Source organism: Salmo trutta, unplaced genomic scaffold (assembly GCF_901001165.1).
Source record: "Salmo trutta unplaced genomic scaffold, fSalTru1.1, whole genome shotgun sequence".
NCBI classification, from domain to species: domain Eukaryota; kingdom Metazoa; phylum Chordata; class Actinopteri; order Salmoniformes; family Salmonidae; genus Salmo; species Salmo trutta.
In genome coordinates, this window is record NW_021823073.1 from 1,120,375 (window position 1) to 1,141,415 (window position 21,041).

Below are 21,041 nucleotides of genomic sequence, written 5' to 3' on the forward strand. Positions count from 1 at the left end.
TAGTATGGTTTCATTACTGTAGACTACACCATGACTCTCTATACCTATTATACTGTTTCCCCAGTATAGTATGGTTTCATTACTGTAGACTACACCATGACCCTCTATACCTATTATACTGTTTCCCCAGTATAGTATGGTTTCATTACTGTAGACTACACCATGACTCTCTATACCTATTATACTGTTTCCCCAGTATAGTATAGTTTCATTACTGTAGACTACACCATGACTCTCTATACCTATTATACTGTTTCCCCAGTATAGTATGGTTTCATTACTGTAGACTACACCATGACTCTCTATACCTATTATACTGTTTCCCCAGTATAGTATGGTTTCATTACTGTAGACTACACCATGACTCTCTATACCTATTATACTGTTTCCCCAGTATAGTATGGTTTCATTACTGTAGACTACACCATGACCCTCTATACCTATTATACTGTTTCCCCAGTATAGTATGGTTTCATTACTGTAGACTACACCATGACTCTCTATACCTATTATACTGTTTCCCCAGTATAGTATGGTTTCATTACTGTAGACTACACCATGACTCTCTATACCTATTATACTGTTTCCCCAGTATAGTATGGTTTCATTACTGTAGATTACACCATGACTCTCTATACCTATTATACTGTTTCCCCAGTATAGTATAGTTTCATTACTGTAGACTACACCATGACTCTCTATACCTATTATACTGTTTCCCCAGTATAGTATGGTTTCATTACTGTAGACTACACCATGACTCTCTATACCTATTATACTGTTTCCCCAGTATAGTATGGTTTCATTACTGTAGACTACACCATGACCCTCTATACCTATTATACTGTTTCCCCAGTATAGTATGGTTTCATTACTGTAGACTACACCATGACTCTCTATACCTATTATACTGTTTCCCCAGTATAGTATGGTTTCATTACTGTAGACTACACCATGACCCTCTATACCTATTATACTGTTTCCCCAGTATAGTATGGTTTCATTACTGTAGACTACACCATGACCCTCTATACCTATTATACTGTTTCCCCAGTATAGTATAGTTTCATTACTGTAGACTACACCATGACTCTCTATACCTATTATACTGTTTCCCCAGTATAGTATGGTTTCATTACTGTAGACTACACCATGACTCTCTATACCTATTATACTGTTTCCCCAGTATAGTATGGTTTCATTACTGTAGACTACACCATGACTCTCTATACCTATTATACTGTTTCCCCAGTATAGTATGGTTTCATTACTGTAGACTACACCATGACCCTCTATACCTATTATACTGTTTCCCCAGTATAGTATGGTTTCATTACTGTAGACTACACCATGACTCTCTATACCTATTATACTGTTTCCCCAGTATAGTATGGTTTCATTACTGTAGACTACACCATGACTCTCTATACCTATTATACTGTTTCCCCAGTATAGTATGGTTTCATTACTGTAGACTACACCATGACTCTCTATACCTATTATACTGTTTCCCCAGTATAGTATGGTTTCATTACTGTAGACTACACCATGACTCTCTATACCTATTATACTGTTTCCCCAGTATAGTATGGTTTCATTACTGTAGACTACACCATGACTCTCTATACCTATTATACTGTTTCCCCAGTATAGTATGGTTTCATTACTGTAGACTACACCATGACTCTCTATACCTATTATACTGTTTCCCCAGTATAGTATGGTTTCATTACTGTAGACTACACCATGACTCTCTATACCTATTATACTGTTTCCCCAGTATAGTATGGTTTCATTACTGTAGACTACACCATGACTCTCTATACCTATTATACTGTTTCCCCAGTATAGTATGGTTTCATTACTGTAGACTACACCATGACTCTCTATACCTATTATACTGTTTCCCCAGTATAGTATGGTTTCATTACTGTAGACTACACCATGACTCTCTATACCTATTATACTGTTTCCCCAGTATAGTATGGTTTCATTACTGTAGACTACACCATGACTCTCTATACCTATTATACTGTTTCCCCAGTATAGTATGGTTTCATTACTGTAGACTACACCATGACTCTCTATACCTATTATACTGTTTCCCCAGTATAGTATGGTTTCATTACTGTAGACTACACCATGACTCTCTATACCTATTATACTGTTTCCCCAGTATAGTATGGTTTCATTACTGTAGACTACACCATGACTCTCTATACCTATTATACTGTTTCCCCAGTATAGTATGGTTTCATTACTGTAGACTACACCATGACTCTCTATACCTATTATACTGTTTCCCCAGTATAGTATGGTTTCATTACTGTAGACTACACCATGACTCTCTATACCTATTATACTGTTTCCCCAGTATAGTATGGTTTCATTACTGTAGACTACACCATGACTCTCTATACCTATTATACTGTTTCCCCAGTATAGTATGGTTTCATTACTGTAGACTACACCATGACTCTCTATACCTATTATACTGTTTCCCCAGTATAGTATGGTTTCATTACTGTAGACTACACCATGACTCTCTATACCTATTATACTGTTTCCCCAGTATAGTATGGTTTCATTACTGTAGACTACACCATGACTCTCTATACCTATTATACTGTTTCCCCAGTATAGTATGGTTTCATTACTGTAGACTACACCATGACTCTCTATACCTATTATACTGTTTCCCCAGTATAGTATGGTTTCATTACTGTAGACTACACCATGACTCTCTATACCTATTATACTGTTTCCCCAGTATAGTATGGTTTCATTACTGTAGACTACACCATGACTCTCTATACCTTTATACTGTTTCCCCAGTATAGTATGGTTTCATTACTGTAGACTACACCATGACTCTCTATACCTATTATACTGTTTTCCCAGTATAGAATGGTTTCATTACTGTAGACTACACCATGACCCTCTATACCTATTATACTGTTTCCCCAGTATAGTATGGTTTCATTACTGTAGACTACACCATGACCCTCTATACCTATTATACTGTTTCCCCAGTATAGTATGGTTTCATTACTGTAGATTACACCATGACTCTCTATACCTATTATACTGTTTCCCCAGTATAGTATGGTTTCATTACTGTAGACTACACCATGACCCTCTATACCTATTATACTGTTTCCCCAGTATAGTATGGTTTCATTACTGTAGACTACACCATGACCCTCTATACCTATTATACTGTTTCCCCAGTATAGTATGGTTTCATTACTGTAGACTACACCATGACTCTCTATACCTATTATACTGTTTCCCCAGTATAGTATGGTTTCATTACTGTAGACTACACCATGACTCTCTATACCTATTATACTGTTTCCCCAGTATAGTATGGTTTCATTACTGTAGACTACACCATGACTCTCTATACCTATTATACTGTTTCCCCAGTATAGTATGGTTTCATTACTGTAGACTACACCATGACTCTCTATACCTATTATACTGTTTCCCCAGTATAGAATGGTTTCATTACTGTAGACTACACCATGACCCTCTATACCTATTATACTGTTTCCCCAGTATAGTATGGTTTCATTACTGTAGACTACACCATGACCCTCTATACCTATTATACTGTTTCCCCAGTATAGTATGGTTTCATTACTGTAGATTACACCATGACTCTCTATACCTATTATACTGTTTCCCCAGTATAGTATGGTTTCATTACTGTAGACTACACCATGACCCTCTATACCTATTATACTGTTTCCCCAGTATAGTATGGTTTCATTACTGTAGACTACACCATGACCCTCTATACCTATTATACTGTTTCCCCAGTATAGTATGGTTTCATTACTGTAGACTACACCATGACTCTCTATACCTATTATACTGTTTCCCCAGTATAGTATGGTTTCATTACTGTAGACTACACCATGACTCTCTATACCTATTATACTGTTTCCCCAGTAGAGTATGGTTTCATTACTGTAGACTACACCATGACTCTCTATACCTATTATACTGTTTCCCCAGTATAGTATGGTTTCATTACTGTAGACTACACCATGACTCTCTATACCTATTATACTGTTTCCCCAGTATAGAATGGTTTCATTACTGTAGACTACACCATGACCCTCTATACCTATTATACTGTTTCCCCAGTATAGAATGGTTTCATTACTGTACCATACAATATACCTGCAATCTGTTACTGTGTATTTGGTCATTCTCTACCTTAAAATTGACTTGAGTTGAGGCTAATATTTTCAGTACAGAGATTATACACTGAATATACAAAACATTAAGAACACCTGCTCTTTCCATGACAAAGACTGACCAGGGGAATCAAGGTGAAAGCTTTGATCCCTTATTGATGTCACTTGTTAAATCCACTTCAATCAGTATAGTGTCCCTAATGATTTGTCCAATCAATGTATAGACCTGCATAACATAGAGTATGATGTATTTATTGGTAGAGGTTGAGGGAGACGTTTGGTGCTGTGGAGAACACCCAGCAGAAGACTGAACACCAGAGACCTCTACTGATCAACTGTCATGACGAGAGAGCCCTGAGACTGCACCACCTGCCTGTGAGAGACACACACACACACACACACACACACACACACATACTCTCTAATTAGCAGCAGCTGTATCCTCCAGGTGCGGTCTATGAGGGATGTGTTGTATTGTATTCTGCCAGGTCCATAACAGCTTTGATGCGGTGAAGACAGAGACAGAGATGATGAGAAACACTCCGGTGTGGAATCTTCTCCGCTCCGTCCGCCCCCTGAGTGGAAATAGAACCAGACTGGCCCGCATCCAGGAGCTCACACACTACTGCACTGACGGTGAGGAGAGAACACACACACACACACACACACACACACACACACACACACACACACACACACACACACACACACACACACACACACTTACACACAGCCATGCACACACACACACACAGCCATGCACACACACACTTACACACAGCCATGCACACACACACACACAGCCATGCACACACACTTACACACAGCCATGCACACACACACTCACTCACTCACTCACTCACTCACACACACACACACACACACACACACACACACACACACACACACACACACACACACACACACACACACACACACACACACACACACACACACACACACACACACACACACCACACCACACACAGCCACACACCACACACACACACATGCATATACAAAACACATACACACACACACACACACCACACAGACACACACACTCAGTCACAGCTCTCTGCGTTTTTTATGGCCTATGGAATTTTATGCAGACCAATTTAGCGTGATAGCCAGATTGCATTGTGGCTCAGGTGTGCTGAATAGTGTTATTATTGCAGCCTATCCTGTATTTAGTCAAGGTAATTACAAAGCACAGTCCCACTAAAGACCAACAGATGGTGGGATGCTGTTATATTATCACCCTGGCTGGTTGGTTCTGGGCTGGGGATGAGACGACCCACTGGGCACAGACGTCAATTCAACGTCTATTCCACCATGTGTAAACAACGTTGAGTCAACCAGTGTGTGCCCAGTGGGTCGCTACTGCTACTGGCTGGTGGGATGAATACATTCTCCATGATGTTAGAGAGAGGAGACGGAGAGTTAGACGAGACGGGGAGTTAGACTGAAGAAATAGTCTGGGAGAGTCTGAGCTGTGGGCTACTTTATAAGGAAGGAGAGGTTCCATACTGTACTATCACTACCAATGTGGTGCTCTGTTAGATCAGCAGAGTGAAATGCTGAATTCCAGATAGACCCCTACCTCCTATTCTAGGCATTCCTGAAGATCTGAAGAATCTGATAGGTTTAAAAAATATGGTAATTACTTCCCCTTCCCCTAGACTGAATCAAGTTTTCAACATATCTCTCTATACCATATAGCTGTATACAGTTGAAGTCGGAAGTTTACATACACTTAGGTTGGAGTCATTAAAACTTGTTTTCAACCACTCCACAAATTTCTTGTTAACAGACTATAGTTTTGGCAAGTCGGTTAGGACATCTACTTTGTGCATGACACAAGTCATTTTTCCAACAATTGTTTACAGACAGATTATTTCACTTATTATTCACTGTACCACAATTCCAGTGGGTCAGAAGTTTACATACACCAAGTTGACTGTGCCTTTAAACAGCTTGGAACATTCCAGTAAATGATGTCATGGCTTTAGAAGCTTCTGATAGGCTAATTGACATAATTTGAGTCAATTGGAGGTATACCTGTGGATGTATTTCAAGGCCTACCTTCAAACTCAGTGCCTCTTTACATCATGGGAAAATCAAAAGAAATCAGCCAAGACCTCAGAAAAAAAAGTGAGACCTCCACAAGTCTGGTTCATCCTTGGGAGCAATTTCCAAACGCCTGAAGGTACCACATTCATCTGTATAAACAATAGTACGCAAGTATAAACACCATGGGACGACGCAGCTGTCATACCGCTCAGGAAGGAGACGTGTTCTGTCTCCTAGAGATGAACGTACTTTGGTGTGAAAAGTGCAAATCAATCCCAGAACAACAGCAAATGACCTTGTGAAGATGCTGGAGGAAACAGGTACAAAAGTATCTATATCCACAGTAAAACGAGTCCTATATCGACATAACCTGAAAGGCCGCTCAGCAAGGAAGAAGCCACTGCTCCAAAACCGCCATAAAAAAGCCAGACTACGATTTGCAACTGCACATGGGGACAAAGATCATACTTTTTGGAGAAATGTCCTCTGGTCTGATGAAACAACAATAGAACTGTTTGGCCATAATGACCATTGTTATGTTTGGAGGAAAAAGGGGGAGGCTTGCAAGCCGATGAACACCATCCCAACCGTGAAGCACGGGGGTGGCAGCATCATGTTGTGGGGGTGCTTTGCTACAGGAGGGACTGGTGCACTTCATAAAATAGATGGCATCATGAAGATGGAAAATTATGTGGATATATTGAAGCAACATCTCAAGACATCAGTCAGGAAGTTAAAGCTTGCAAAATGGCTTAAGGACAACAAAGTCAAGGTATTGGAGTGGCCATCACAAAGCCTTGACCTCAATCCTATAGAAAATTTGTGGGCAGAACTGAGAAAGCGTGTGCGAGCAAGGAGGCCTACAAACCTGACTCAGTTACACCAGCTCTGTCAGGAGGAATGGGCCACAATTCACCCAACTTATTGTGGGAAGCTTGTGGAAGGCTACCCGAAACGTTTGACCCAAGTTAAACAATTTAAAGGCAATGCTACCAAATACTAATTGAGTGTATGTACACTTCTGACCCACTGTGAATGTGATGAAAGAAATAAAAGCTGAAATAAATCATTCTCTCTACTTTTATTCTGACATTTCACATTCTTAAAATAAAGTGGTGATCCAAACTGACCTAAGACAGGGAATTTTTTGCTAGGATTAAATGTCAGGAATTGTGAAAAACTGAGTTTAAATGTATTTGGCTAAGGTGTATGTAAACTTCAGACTTCAACTGTACCTATCTATATAGCTCTATGCCTATCCATATAGCCTATCCATATAGCTCTATACCTATCCATATAGCTCTATACTCATCCATATAGCTCTATACCTATCCATATAGCTCTATACCATCCATATAGCTCTATACCATCCATATAGCTCTATACCATCCATATAGCTCTATACCATCCATATAGCTCTATACCATCCATATAGTTTTATACATATAGTTCTATACCATCCATATAGTTCTATACCATCCATATAGCTCTATACTCATCCATATAGCTCTATACCATCCATATAGCTCTATACCATCCATATAGCTCTATACCTATCCATATAGCTCTATACCATCCATATAGCTCTATACCATCCATATAGCTCTATACCATCCATATAGCTCTATACCTATTCATATAGCTCTATACCTATCCATATAGCTCTATACCTATCCATATAGCTCTATACCATCCATATAGCTCTATACCATCCATATAGCTCTATACCATCCATATAGTTTTATACATATAGTTCTATACCATCCATATAGTTCTATACCATCCATATAGCTCTATACTCATCCATATAGCTCTATACCATCCATATAGCTCTATACTCATCCATATAGCTCTATACCTATCCATATAGCTCTATACCATCCATATAGCTCTATACCATCCATATAGCTCTATACCTATCCATATAGCTCTATACCATCCATATAGCTCTATACCATCCATATAGCTCTATACCATCCATATAGCTCTATACCTATTCATATAGCTCTATACCTATCCATATAGCTCTATACCTATCCATATAGCTCTATACCATCCATATAGCTCTATACCATCCATATAGTTTTATACATATAGTTCTATACCATCCATATAGTTCTATACCATCCATATAGCTCTATACTCATCCATATAGCTCTATACCATCCATATAGCTCTATACTCATCCATATAGCTCTATACCTATCCATATAGCTCTATACCATCCATATAGCTCTATACCATCCATATAGCTCTATACCATCCATATAGCTCTATACCTATTCATATAGCTCTATACCTATCCATATAGCTCTATACCATCCATATAGTTTTATACATATAGTTCTATACCATCCATATAGTTCTATACCATCCATATAGCTCTATACTCATCCATATAGCTCTATACAATCCATATAGCTCTATACCTATCCATATAGCTCTATACCTATCCATATAGCTCTATACCATCCATATAGCTCTATACCATCCATATAGCTCTATACTCATCCATATAGCTCTATACCTATCCATATAGCTCTATACCTATCCATATAGCTCTATACCATCCATATAGCTCTATACCATCCATATAGCTCTATACCATCCATATAGCTCTATACCATCCATATAGTTTTTTACATATAGTTCTATACCATCCATATAGCTCTATACTCATCCATATAGCTCTATACCATCCATATAGCTCTATACCTATCCATATAGCTCTATACCTATCCATATAGCTCTATACCTATCCATATAGCTCTATACCTATCCATATAGCTCTATACTCATCCATATAGCTCTATACCATCCATATAGCTCTATACCTATCCATATTGCTCTATACTCATCCATATAGCTCTATACCATCCATATAGTTCTATACCATCCATATAGCTCTATATATATAGCTCTATATCTATCCATATAGCTCTATACCATATAGCTCTATACCTATCCATATTAAAAAATATAGATTGTACCTTTATTTAACTATGCAAGTCAGTTAAGAACAAATTCTTATTTTCAATGACGGCCTAGGAACAGTGGGATAACTGTTCTGTTCAGGGGCAGAACGACAGATTTTACCTTGTCAGCTTGTGGATTCGATCTTGCAACCTTTCGGTTATAAGTCCAACGCTCTAACCACTAGGCTACCTGCAGCCCCATATAGCTCTATACTGTACCTATCCATATAGCTCTATACCTATCCATATAGCTCTATACCATATAGCTCTATACCTATCCATAAAGCTCTATACCATATAGCTCTATACCTATCAGAATGCATCAGATCTACTAAAGTGACTAAAGTGATGAGGGACTAGGGATGAGGGATTAGGGATAAGGGAGGAGGGTCTAGTGATGAGGGACGTGGGAGGAGGGACTAGGGATGAGGGAGGAGGGACTAGGGAGGAGGGACTAGGGGTTGATTTGGGATTCAGCATAAGTGTGTGGTGTTCTGCAGTGGAGGCTTCTGAGGGGAGGACGGCTCATAATAATGGCTGGAACGAAGCAAATGGAATTCCACCTATTACGCTCCAGCCATTACCACGAGCCTGTCCTCCCCAATTAAATTACCACCAACCTCCTGTGTTGTTCTGATGGGTGTCTACAGAGTCTCTGAGCTGGCCAGAGGTGGAGAGAGTGGTCAGACAGTTTGTGTTTGAGAGCATGCCCCTGACCCAGCTGGAGGAGGGGGGTCTACTGACCTCTGCTGGTTCCCCTCAACCTACCTGCCTGCCCTGGGACGACCCTGTCTGCTTCACCAAGAACTACCTCAGACACATCAACAAGACACAAGGTACAGACCTTCTATGAACTCTGACACTAGGGATGTTAACGCTTAACCGTTAATCGGTTAGCTGCCCAAAATACATTTGACCGGTCATGCTTATCGGTCTATAGGTTAATTTGCATAATCTAGTGGAATTTAATTGCCGCTTGTGTATTTTCATTAGTTGTCATGCATCTTATTTATCACAGGCGCGCAGCATACAGAGACTAGTTTGAGGAGATGAATATCCTACCACCTGTAGACAGCAGCAGAGTAGCTCCTCAAAAAGCCTGTAGGTTACTGAAGTGAAATCTGTTGTTGGAAGCCCAGTCATTACGCAACAAATAACCATTTTAAATGTAATCGCGTGTTCAAAACTTTGGTGGTATCTATAAAAACAAAAGAGGAATGTGACACATATTGATCTGAATCCAGACTAGTCTACTACCAGATGTGTTGGTCTGAATCCAGACTAGTCTACTACCAGATGTGTTGGTCTGAATCCAGACTAGTCTACTACCAGATCTGTTGGTCTGAATCCAGACTAGTCTACTACCAGATGTGTTGGTCTGAATCCAGACTAGTCTACTACCAGATGTGTTGGTCTGAATCCAGACTAGTCTACTACCAGATGTGTTGGTCTGAATCCAGACTAGTCTACTACCAGATCTGTTGGTCTGAATCCAGACTAGTCTACTACCAGATGTGTTGGTCTGAATCCAGACTAGTCTACTACCAGATGTGTTGGTCTGAATCCAGACTAGTCTACTACCAGATGTGTTGGTCTGAATCCAGACTAGTCTACTGCCAGATGTGTTGGTCTGAATCCAGACTAGTCTACTACCAGATCTGTTGGTCTGAATCCAGACTAGTCTACTACCAGATGTGTTGGTCTGAATCCAGACTAGTCTACTACCAGATGTGTTGGTCTGAATCCAGACTAGTCTACTACCAGATCTGTTGGTCTGAATCCAGACTAGTCTACTACCAGATGTGTTGGTCTGAATCCAGACTAGTCTACTACCAGATGTGTTGGTCTGAATCCAGACTAGTCTACTACCAAATCAAATCAAATCAAATCAAATTTATTTATATAGCCCTTCGTACATCAGCTGAAATCTCAAAGTGCTGTACAGAAACCCAGCCTAAAACCCCAAACAGCAAGCAATGCTTGTGAAAGAAGCACGGTGGCTGGGAAAAACTCCCTAGGAAAAACTCCTGAGAAAGGCCAAAAACCTAGGAAGAAACCTAGAGAGGAACCAGGCTATGAGGGGTGGCCAGTCCTCTTCTGGCTGTGCCGGGTGGATATTATAACAGAACATGGTCAAGATGTTAAAATGTTCGTAAATGACCAGCATGGTCAAATAATAATAATCATAGTAATTGTCGAGGGTGCAACAAGCACGTCCGGTGAACAGGTCAGGGTTCCGTAGCCGCAGGCAGAACAGTTGAAACTGGAGCAGCAGCATGGCCAGGTGGACTGGGGACAGCAAGGAGTCATCATGCCAGGTAGTCCTGAGGCATGGTCCTAGGGCTCAGGTCCTCCGAGAGAAAGAAAGAAAGAGAGAAGAGAGAATTAGAGAGAGCATATTTACATTCACACAGGACACCGGATAAGACAAGAGAAAACTCCAGATGTAACAGACTGACCCTAGCCCCCCGACACATAAACTACTGCAGCATAAATACTGGAGGCTGAGACAGGAGGGATCAGAAGACACTGTGGCCCCATCCGATGATACCCCCGGACAGGGCCAAACAGGCAGGATATAACCCCACCCACTTTGCCAAAGCACAGCCCCCACACCACTAGAGGGATATCTACAACCACCAACTTACCGTCCGAAGACAAGGCCGAGTATAGCCCACAAAGATCTCCGCCACGGCACAACCCAAGGGGGGGGCGCCAACCCAGACAGGAAGACCACGTCAGTGGCTCAACCTACTCAAGTGACGCACCCCTCCCATGGACGGCATGGAAGAACACCAGTAAGTCAGTGACTCAGCCCCTGTAAAAGGGTTAGAGGCAGAGAATCCCAGTGGGAAGAGGGGAACCGACAAGGCAGAGACAGCAAGGGCGGTTCGTTGCTCCAGCCTTTCCGTTCACCTTCACACTCCTGGGCCAGACTATACTTAATCATAGGACCTACTGAAGAGATAAGTCTTCAGTAAAGACTTAAAGGTTGAGACTGAGTCTGCGTCTCTCACATGGGTAGGCAGACCATTCCATAAAAATGGAGCTCTATAGGAGAAAGCCCTACCTCCAGCCGTTTGCTTAGAAATTCTAGGGACAATTAGGAGGCCTGCGTCTTGTGACCGTAGCGTACGTGTAGGTATGTACGGCAGGACCAAATCGGAAAGATAGGTAGGAGCAAGCCCATGTAATGCTTTGTAGGTTAGCAGTAAAACCTTGAAATCAGCCCTTGCCTTAACAGGAAGCCAGTGTAGGGAGGCTAGCACTGGAGTAATATGATCACATTTTTTGGTTCTAGTCAGGATTCTAGCAGCCGTATTTAGCACTAACTGAAGTTTGTTTAGTGCTTTATCCGGGTAGCCGGAAAGTAGAGCATTGCAGTAGTCGAGCCTAGAAGTAACAAAAGCATGGATTAATTTTTCTGCGTCATTTTTGGACAGAAAGTTTCTGATTTTTGCAATGTTACGTAGATGGAAAAAAGCTGTCCTTGAAGCAGTCTTGATATGTTCTTCAAAAGAGAGATCAGGGTCCAGAGTAACGCCGAGGTCCTTCACAGTTTTATTTGAGACGACTGTACAACCATCCAGATTAATTGTCAGATTCAACAGAAGATCTCTTTGTTTCTTGGGACCTAGGACAAGCATCTCTGTTTTGTCCGAGTTTAAAAGTAGAAAATTTGCAGCCATCCACTTCCTTATGTCTGAAACACAGGCTTCTAGCGAGGGCAATTTTGGGGCTTCACCATGTTTCATTGAAATGTACAGCTGTATGTCGTCTGCATAGCAGTGAAATTTAACATTATGTTTTCGAATGACATCCCCAAGAGGTAAAATATATAGTGAAAACAATAGTGGTCCTAGAACGGAACCTTGAGGAACACCGAAATTTACAATTGATTTGTCAGAGGACGAACCATTCACAGAGACAAACTGATATCTTTCCGACAGATAAGATCTAAACCAGGCCAGAACTTGTCCATGTAGACCAATTTGGGTTTCCAATCTCTCCAAAAGAATGTGGTGATCGATGGTATCAAAAGCGGCACTAAGATCTAGGAGCATGAGGACAGATGCAGAGCCTCGGTCTGACGTCATTAAAAGGTCATTTACCACCTTCACAAGTGCAGTCTCAGTGCTATGATGGGGTCTAAAACCAGACTGAAGCGTTTCGTATACATTGTTTGTCTTCAGGAAGGCAGTGAGTTGCTGCGCAACAACTTTTTCTAAATTTTTTTGAGAGGAATGGAAGATTCGATATAGGCCGATAGTTTTTTATAATTTCTGGGTCAAGATTCGGCTTTTTCAAGAGAGGCTTTATTACTGCCACTTTTAGTGAGCTTGGTACACATCCGGTGGATAGAGAGCCGTTTATTATGTTCAACATAGGAGGGCCAAGCACAGGAAGCAGCTCTTTCAGTAGTTTAGTTGGAATAGGGTCCAGTATGCAGCTTGAGGGTTTGGAGGCCGTGATTATTTTCATCATTATGTCAAGAGATATAGTACTAAAACACTTTAGTATCTCCCTTGATCCTAGGTCCTGGCAGAGTTGTGCAGACTCAGGACAATGGAGCCCTGGAGGAATACCCAGATTTAAAGAGGAGTCCGTAATTTGCTTTCTAATGATCATGATCTTTTCCTCAAAGAAGTTCATGAATTTATTACTGCTGAAGTGAAAGCCATCCTCCATTTGCGAATGCTGCTTTTTAGTTAGCTTTGCGACAGTGTCAAAAAGAAATTTCGGATTGTTCTTATTTTCCTCAATTAAGTTGGAAAAATAGGATGATCGTGCAGCAGTGAGGGCTCTTCGATACTGCACGGTACTGTCTTTCCAAGCTAGTCGGAAGACTTCCAGTTTAGTGTGGCGCCATTTCCGTTCCAATTTTCTGGAAGCTTGCTTCAGAGCTCTTGTATTTTCTGTATACCAGGGAGCTAGTTTCTTATGACAGATGTTTTTAATTTTTAGGGGTGCAACTGCATCTAGGGTATTGCGCAAGGTTAAATTGAGTTCCTCGGTTAGGTGGTTAACTGATTCTTGTCCTCTGACGTCCTTGGGTAGGCAGAGGGAGTCTGGAAGGGCATCAAGGAATATTTGGGTTGTCTGAGAATTTATAGCACGACTTTTAATCTTCCTTGGTTGGGGTCTGAGCAGATTATTTGTTGCAATTGTAAACGCAATAAAATGGTGGTCCGATAATCCAGGATTATGAGGAAAAACATTAAGATCCACAACATTTATTCCATGGGACAAAACTAGGTCCAGAGTATGACTGTGGCAGTGAGTAGGTCCAGAGACATGTTGGACAAAACCCACTGAGTCGATGATGGCTCCGAAAGCCTTTTGGAGTGGGTCTGTGGACTTTTCCATGTGAATGTTAAAGTCACCAAAAATTAGAATATTATCTGCTATGACTACAAGATCCGATAGGAATTCAGGGAACTCAGTAAGGAACACTGCATATGGCCCAGGAGGCCTGTAAACAGTAGCTATAAAAAGTGATTGAGTAGGCTGCATAGATTTCATGACTAGAAGCTCAAAAGACGAAAACGTCATTGTTTTTTTTTTTGTAAATTGAAATTTGCTATCGTAAATGTTAGCAACACCTCCGCCTTTGCCGGATGCACAGGGGGTATGGTCACTAGTGTAACCAGGGGGTGAGGCCTCATTTAACACAGTAAATTCATCAGGCTTAAGCCATGTTTCAGTCAGGCCAATCACATCAAGATTATGATCAGTGATTAGTTCATTGACTATAACTGCCTTGGAAGTGAGGGATCTAACATTAAGTACCAGATGTGTTGGTCTGAATCCAGACTAGTCTACTACCAGATGTGTTGGTCTGATAGCCGTAGAGTTGTCAAGACAACACCAACAGATCTGCAACCAGGCTGTTGTTGATGATCTGATATATCTCATTGTTCCTCTCTTTGTATCTTTGACGTAATAACTAATGAAACATGTTTCCTCTACAGTTAAAGCGTTCCACCACCAGGATGAATCAGAGGAGAGTTTGTCTGATGTAGTAGATGTGACTGAAATCCAGAGAAGCCGGATGCGATCGCTCAGTGACTGGCACTATACTGAGCACCACAATGCCAATGTCTTTCCCCAGGTCAACATGAATCAATACTCACATTTATTGTAGCTATTTGCCTTCTGATTTCTGGCTCCTTTTTGCGACCATGTGTGATCATTAGGGAACACACAGAGTAGGGAAACAACCACAACATGATCTTGTAACCCCCCTGTTGTCTTGCTGTAGATTCTCCAGTCTGCCTCTCAGTCCTACCGCTGCATGGACACCTTCTGTGGTAGTCTGGACAACACCCTGTTCATCGTCTGTCACAATCCCATGAGCCCTCAACGCCAGTGCAAGGAATTATGGGACATGGCCCTCCACACCAACGTCAGGTTCAGGTACAGCTGTTAAAAACAATATATAGCAAATTTCACATTAGTTGTTTAACAGTTGGATATATATTTTCTTCAAACCCATTTTGTTGATTTATTTTTGTGTTACAAAACGATAAAAGCACAGAGTACATTAGACTCTGTTTAGGATTGTATTTATTAAAATCCGAACGCTTTCCACCGTTCCCTCTCTGTCGTCAGGAAGTACCTTGAGCACGTGGCCAACTCTATATCTGACTGGACCAAGGAGGAGGAGGTGAAGTGGCTAGCTCTGCAGGCCAAGAGAGAGGCAGAGAAGCTGAGAGTGCCCACCCCGTCTGACTCCACAGAGAAAGGCAGGACAGAGTCGGCTAAGGGCACCAAGAAGGGCACTGTCTCACCAAAACACACTGCAAGTAAGGAAGCCAAATATCAGTCAAAATAGGCTGAAATCCATTGGTATAACATAAATACTCATTAACATGGATACATAAATGAGGATAGAGTAAAAACATCAAAGCACTCAGAGTAGTAGTCACAGTGCTACAGCCCCTGTGATGTAAACGTTGTGTCTCTGTGTACCTGAAGCCTCCCAAGCCAAGTCTCCTGTCCAAGAGGACGGTCCTCCAGACCAGTACATCAGAGAAGACTCGCTCAAAGTAACGGACTCTGTCTTGCTGTCTTCCACCCCGTTTCATCAGTATCTTTAATACATTCTGATAGAATGATTCTATCTGTGATGTTCTGTACAAACTCATCTCTCTCCAGGCGTGGAAGATAGAGCAGGACAGACAGAAGGAGGAGGAACAGGTGAAGAAAGCTAAGAAAGATAAAGGAGGGAAGGGAGCGGAGCGCGCCGACTCGTCCAAGGAGAACAAGAAAACAACCCCCTCCAGCACTAAGAAGAGCAGGGAGGACATGAGCAAGACCCCTGACCTGGCTGTGGGGACCCCTGGAGAACAGAGAGCAAAGCTGCAGTCGCCCACCGACGTCTTCACTGTGAGTCTATAAACACACTTTAAAGGCAAAATACGGCATTCCACCTTCATAATGAGATCATTCTGTGGTTGTAAACTGGAGATATGGTGATATAGTCCCAGCAGATACTAGATAGATCATGTTTTACTGTGCTGTTATGGCATGGTGCCTTTCATGCAAAAAGTATCTGCTGCAACAATATCAACAGAATGCTGACCTTTTAAAAAATGTTAAATACTGTGTGTGTGTGTGTGTGTGTGTGTGTGTGTGTGTGTGTGTGTGTGTGTGTGTGTGTGTGTGTGTGTGTGTGTGTGTGTGTGTGTGTGTGTGTGTGTGTGTGTGTGTGTGTGTGTGTGTGTGTGTGTGTGTGTGTGTGTGTGCGTGTGAAGGGATTCACTGGCTACAGCATGGAGGGGCAGCTGATCCAGGTCTCAGGCCAGGTCCACTCCCTATACCCCTCTGACGGAGGCCACATCCAGGTGGAGACCATCCACTTTGTCCAGGGTGAACACACACACACCACTATTACGATACACACTTTCGCTCTCTTTTATTCACACGTTGATTCTCTAAGGCTGCGTTTACACAGGCAGCCCAATTCTGATGTTTTTTTCCCCACTAATTGGTCTTTTGACCAATCAGATCAGCTCTGAAAAAGATCTGATTCCAGTTCTGTTTCCAGGGTCGACGTTCATCAAGGTGTGTGTGATGAAGGACAAGCATCATTTCTACAGCCACATCACCCAGCCAAACAGACACCAGGAGGAGAGCCCAAAGTACACGGTCCCCATGGAGACACAGAGTCCCACCAATAAGAGTGTTAGGCTGGGCTCCTTCTCAGCTGTGCTGGACAGCGGCATCCACCTCTCCTACAGCCACTACGGCCCAACAGGGGAGCAGGGTGAACACCTTACACTGATGCTGTCTGTTTCTCTGTCATTAAACCACTTGGTGTACTGTTCCTGTTATGGGGACCTAGTATGGTCCCTATGTTGTGTGTGGTGATGTCTAGCTTTAAGGTGACTCCGGTAACAGTCTGGTTGTTGACGTGTCTGTAGGTGAGATGCAGGCTGGTCAGGACTCTGATCTGGTCATGCCCACAGACTCCAGTCTCTCCCCCGTCCCCTCGACCCTCCTCTCCTCCTCATTGTCCCGGAAGAAACTCAACTCCTCCCACAGCGCCAAGGGGGCGCAGCCGTCCAGAGAGACCAACAAGTCTCCAACACACAGAGAGGAAGAGGAGCAGGTGGATCCATACTATCGACCGTCACCAACAGATACATTTAGTTTCCACAGCATCTGTTCAGTTGTAGTGTTTTGTTGTTGATAATGTTATATCATTGATATCAGTATTACAACGGTATGTTCTCGTCATCTATGTTCTTTCTGTTGACGTACCTGCTGTCTGTTATTCCCCTGCCAGACCAGAGAGTGTGTGGGTCAGGCTGCATTATCTGGCAGTGCTCCGTTCCAGAGACTAAACCTCTCTACCCCCAGTGGTCTGCTGCTGCAGTTCCTCAGTGATGATACAGACGGTCAGTGTGTGTTTGTGTGTCCAGACAGTGTTTGTGTGTGTCCAGACAGTGTATGTGTGTGTCCAGACAGTGTATGTGTGTGTCCAGACAGTGTGTGTGTGTGTCCAGACAGTGTGTGTGTGTGTCCAGACAGTGTATGTGTGTGTCCAGACAGTGTATGTGTAACTGTAGTTTTGGTTACTGTAGGCAGTACTCCAGACAGTGTGTGTAACTGTAGTTTTGGTTACTGTAGGCAGTACTCCAGACAGTGTGTGTGTAACTGTAGTTTTGGTTACAGTAGGCAGTACTCCAGACAGTGTATGTGTAACTGTAGTTTTGGTTACTGTAGGCAGTACTCCAGACAGTGTATGTGTAACTGTAGTTTTGGTTACTGTAGGCAGTACTCCAGACAGTGTATGTGTAACTGTAGTTTTGGTTACTGTAGGCAGTACTCCAGACAGTGTATGTGTAACTGTAGTTTTGGTTACTGTAGGCAGTACTCCAGACAGTGTATGTGTAACTGTAGTTTTGGTTACTGTAGGCAGTACTCCAGACAGTGTATGTGTAACTGTAGTTTTGGTTACTGTAGGCAGTACTCCAGACAGTGTATGTGTAACTGTAGTTTTGGTTACTGTAGGCAGTACTCCAGACAGTGTATGTGTAACTGTAGTTTTGGTTACTGTAGGCAGTACTCCAGACAGTGTGTGTGTAACTGTAGTTTTGGTTACTGTAGGCAGTACTCCAGACAGTGTATGTGTAACTGTAGTTTTGGTTACTGTAGGCAGTACTCCAGACAGTGTATGTGTAACTGTAGTTTTGGTTACTGTAGGCAGTACTCCAGACAGTGTATGTGTAACTGTAGTTTTGGTTACTGTAGGCAGTACTCCAGACAGTGTATGTGTGTAACTGTAGTTTTGGTTACTGTAGGCAGTACTCCAGACAGTGTATGTGTAACTGTAGTTTTGGTTACTGTAGGCAGTACTCCAGACAGTGTATGTGTAACTGTAGTTTTGGTTACTGTAGGCAGTACTCCAGACAGTGTATGTGTAACTGTAGTTTTGGTTACTGTAGGCAGTACTCCAGACAGTGTGTGTGTAACTGTAGTTTTGGTTACTGTAGGCAGTACTCCAGACAGTGTATGTGTAACTGTAGTTTTGGTTACTGTAGGCAGTACTCCAGACAGTGTATGTGTAACTGTAGTTTTGGTTACTGTAGGCAGTACTCCAGACAGTGTATGTGTAACTGTAGTTTTGGTTACTGTAGGCAGTACTCCAGACAGTGTATGTGTGTAACTGTAGTTTTGGTTACTGTAGGCAGTACTCCAGACAGTGTATGTGTAACTGTAGTTTTGGTTACTGTAGGCAGTACTCCAGACAGTGTGTGTGTAACTGTAGTTTTGGTTACTGTAGGCAGTACTCCAGACAGTGTATGTGTAACTGTAGTTTTGGTTACTGTAGGCAGTACTCCAGAGGGGCAGGGTCTGTTGGTGAGACAGAGTTTCCCCCTACACTGCAGTGACAGTAGGGAGCCTCACCTCACAGACCCATCGTTACACAGTGAGCTGTCTAGGGTCATCACTGGTCAGGGCACCGTGGTCAAGTACATGAGAGACGGATCAACACAGGTACTGGCAAACACAATACACACACACACACACACACACACACACACACACACACACACACACACACACACACACACACACACACACACACACACACACACACACACACAGCTCTTCCCTGTCTCTGTGTAGGTGCTGTTTGCAGACGGTTCAGTCAGCAGCAGTACAGACTCAGGACCCATCATCTCATCTCCTCCAGAACCCCCTGCTAAGGAGGAAGAGGTAGTGAAGGAGACTCCGATACCAGAGAGAAAAGACAGCAAGGACAAGAAGGGTAGTCACATCTCTAACAAATCATATGGACCTTGATTTAGATCCTTTGGTCTTTTATACAGAACTAGTCAAAACCTACTCATTCCAAGGGTTTTTCTTTATTTTTACTATTTTCTACATTGTAGAATAATAGTGAAGACATCACAACTATGAAATAACACATATGGAATCATGTAGTAACCAAAAAAGTGTTAAACAGATCAAAATATATTTTCTATTTAAGATTCTTCAAAGTAGCCACCCTTTTCCTTGATGACAGCTTTGCACACTCTTGGCATTCTCTCAACCAGGTTCATGAGGTAGTCACCTGCAATGCATTTCAATTAACAGGTGTGCATTGTTGAAAGTTAATTTGTGGAATTTCTTTCCTTAATGCATTTGAGCCAATCAGTTGTGTTGTGACAAGGTAGGGGTGGTATACAGAAGATAGCCCTATTTGGTAAAAGACCAAGTTCATATTATGGCAAGAACAGCTCAAATAAGCAAAGAGAAACGACAGTCCATCATTACTTTAAGACATGAAGGTCAGTCAATACGGAACATTTCAATAACTTTGAAAGTTTCTTCAAGTGCAGTCGCAAAAACCATCAAGCGCTATGATGAAACTGGCTCTCATGAGGACCACCACAGGAAAGGAAGACCCAGAGTTACTTCTGCTGTAGGATAAGTTCATTAGAGTTACCAGCCACTACTAAAGGACACCCATAAGAAGAAGAGACTTGCTTGGGCCAAGAAACATGAGCAAGGGACATTCGACCTGCGGAAATCTGTCCTTTGGTCTGGAGTCGAAATTTGAGATTTTTGGTTCCAACCGCCGTGTCTTTGTGAGACGTAGAGTAGGTGAACGGATGATCTCCGCATGTGTGGTTCCCACTGTGAAGTGTGGAGGAGGAGGTGTGATGGTGTGGGGGTGCTTTGCTGGTGACACTGTCTGTGATTTATTTAGAATTCAAGGCACACTTAACCAGCATGGCTACCACAGCATTCTGCAGCGATACACCTCCCG

The 21,041-nt window shown here is 42.2% G+C and overlaps 1 protein-coding gene across 2 annotated transcripts in view; it reads left to right on the plus strand.

The window, feature by feature from the left end:
- Positions 1-21,041, plus strand: part of LOC115188722 (sperm-associated antigen 17-like) — a 31,708-nt gene that overhangs the window by 9,950 nt on the left and 717 nt on the right. Inside the window, exons 12-25 of one of the 2 annotated variants that reach the window (XM_029747473.1) lie at positions 4,470-4,583; positions 4,697-4,844; positions 9,907-10,092; positions 15,229-15,368; positions 15,519-15,673; positions 15,869-16,062; positions 16,235-16,305; positions 16,415-16,645; positions 17,014-17,128; positions 17,307-17,525; positions 17,683-17,870; positions 18,048-18,159; positions 19,596-19,762; positions 19,962-20,036. In XM_029747473.1, coding sequence (XP_029603333.1) covers positions 4,470-4,583; positions 4,697-4,844; positions 9,907-10,092; positions 15,229-15,368; positions 15,519-15,673; positions 15,869-16,062; positions 16,235-16,305; positions 16,415-16,645; positions 17,014-17,128; positions 17,307-17,525; positions 17,683-17,870; positions 18,048-18,159; positions 19,596-19,762; positions 19,962-19,988 — 2,067 coding nt within the window. In that variant the 3' untranslated portion in view covers positions 19,989-20,036. Of the gene's footprint in view, positions 1-4,469; positions 4,584-4,696; positions 4,845-9,906; positions 10,093-15,228; positions 15,369-15,518; positions 15,674-15,868; positions 16,063-16,234; positions 16,306-16,414; positions 16,646-17,013; positions 17,129-17,306; positions 17,526-17,682; positions 17,871-18,047; positions 18,160-19,595; positions 19,763-19,894; positions 20,137-21,041 lie in introns of those variants that run through there. The other variant, XM_029747472.1, reaches the window with a different exon arrangement.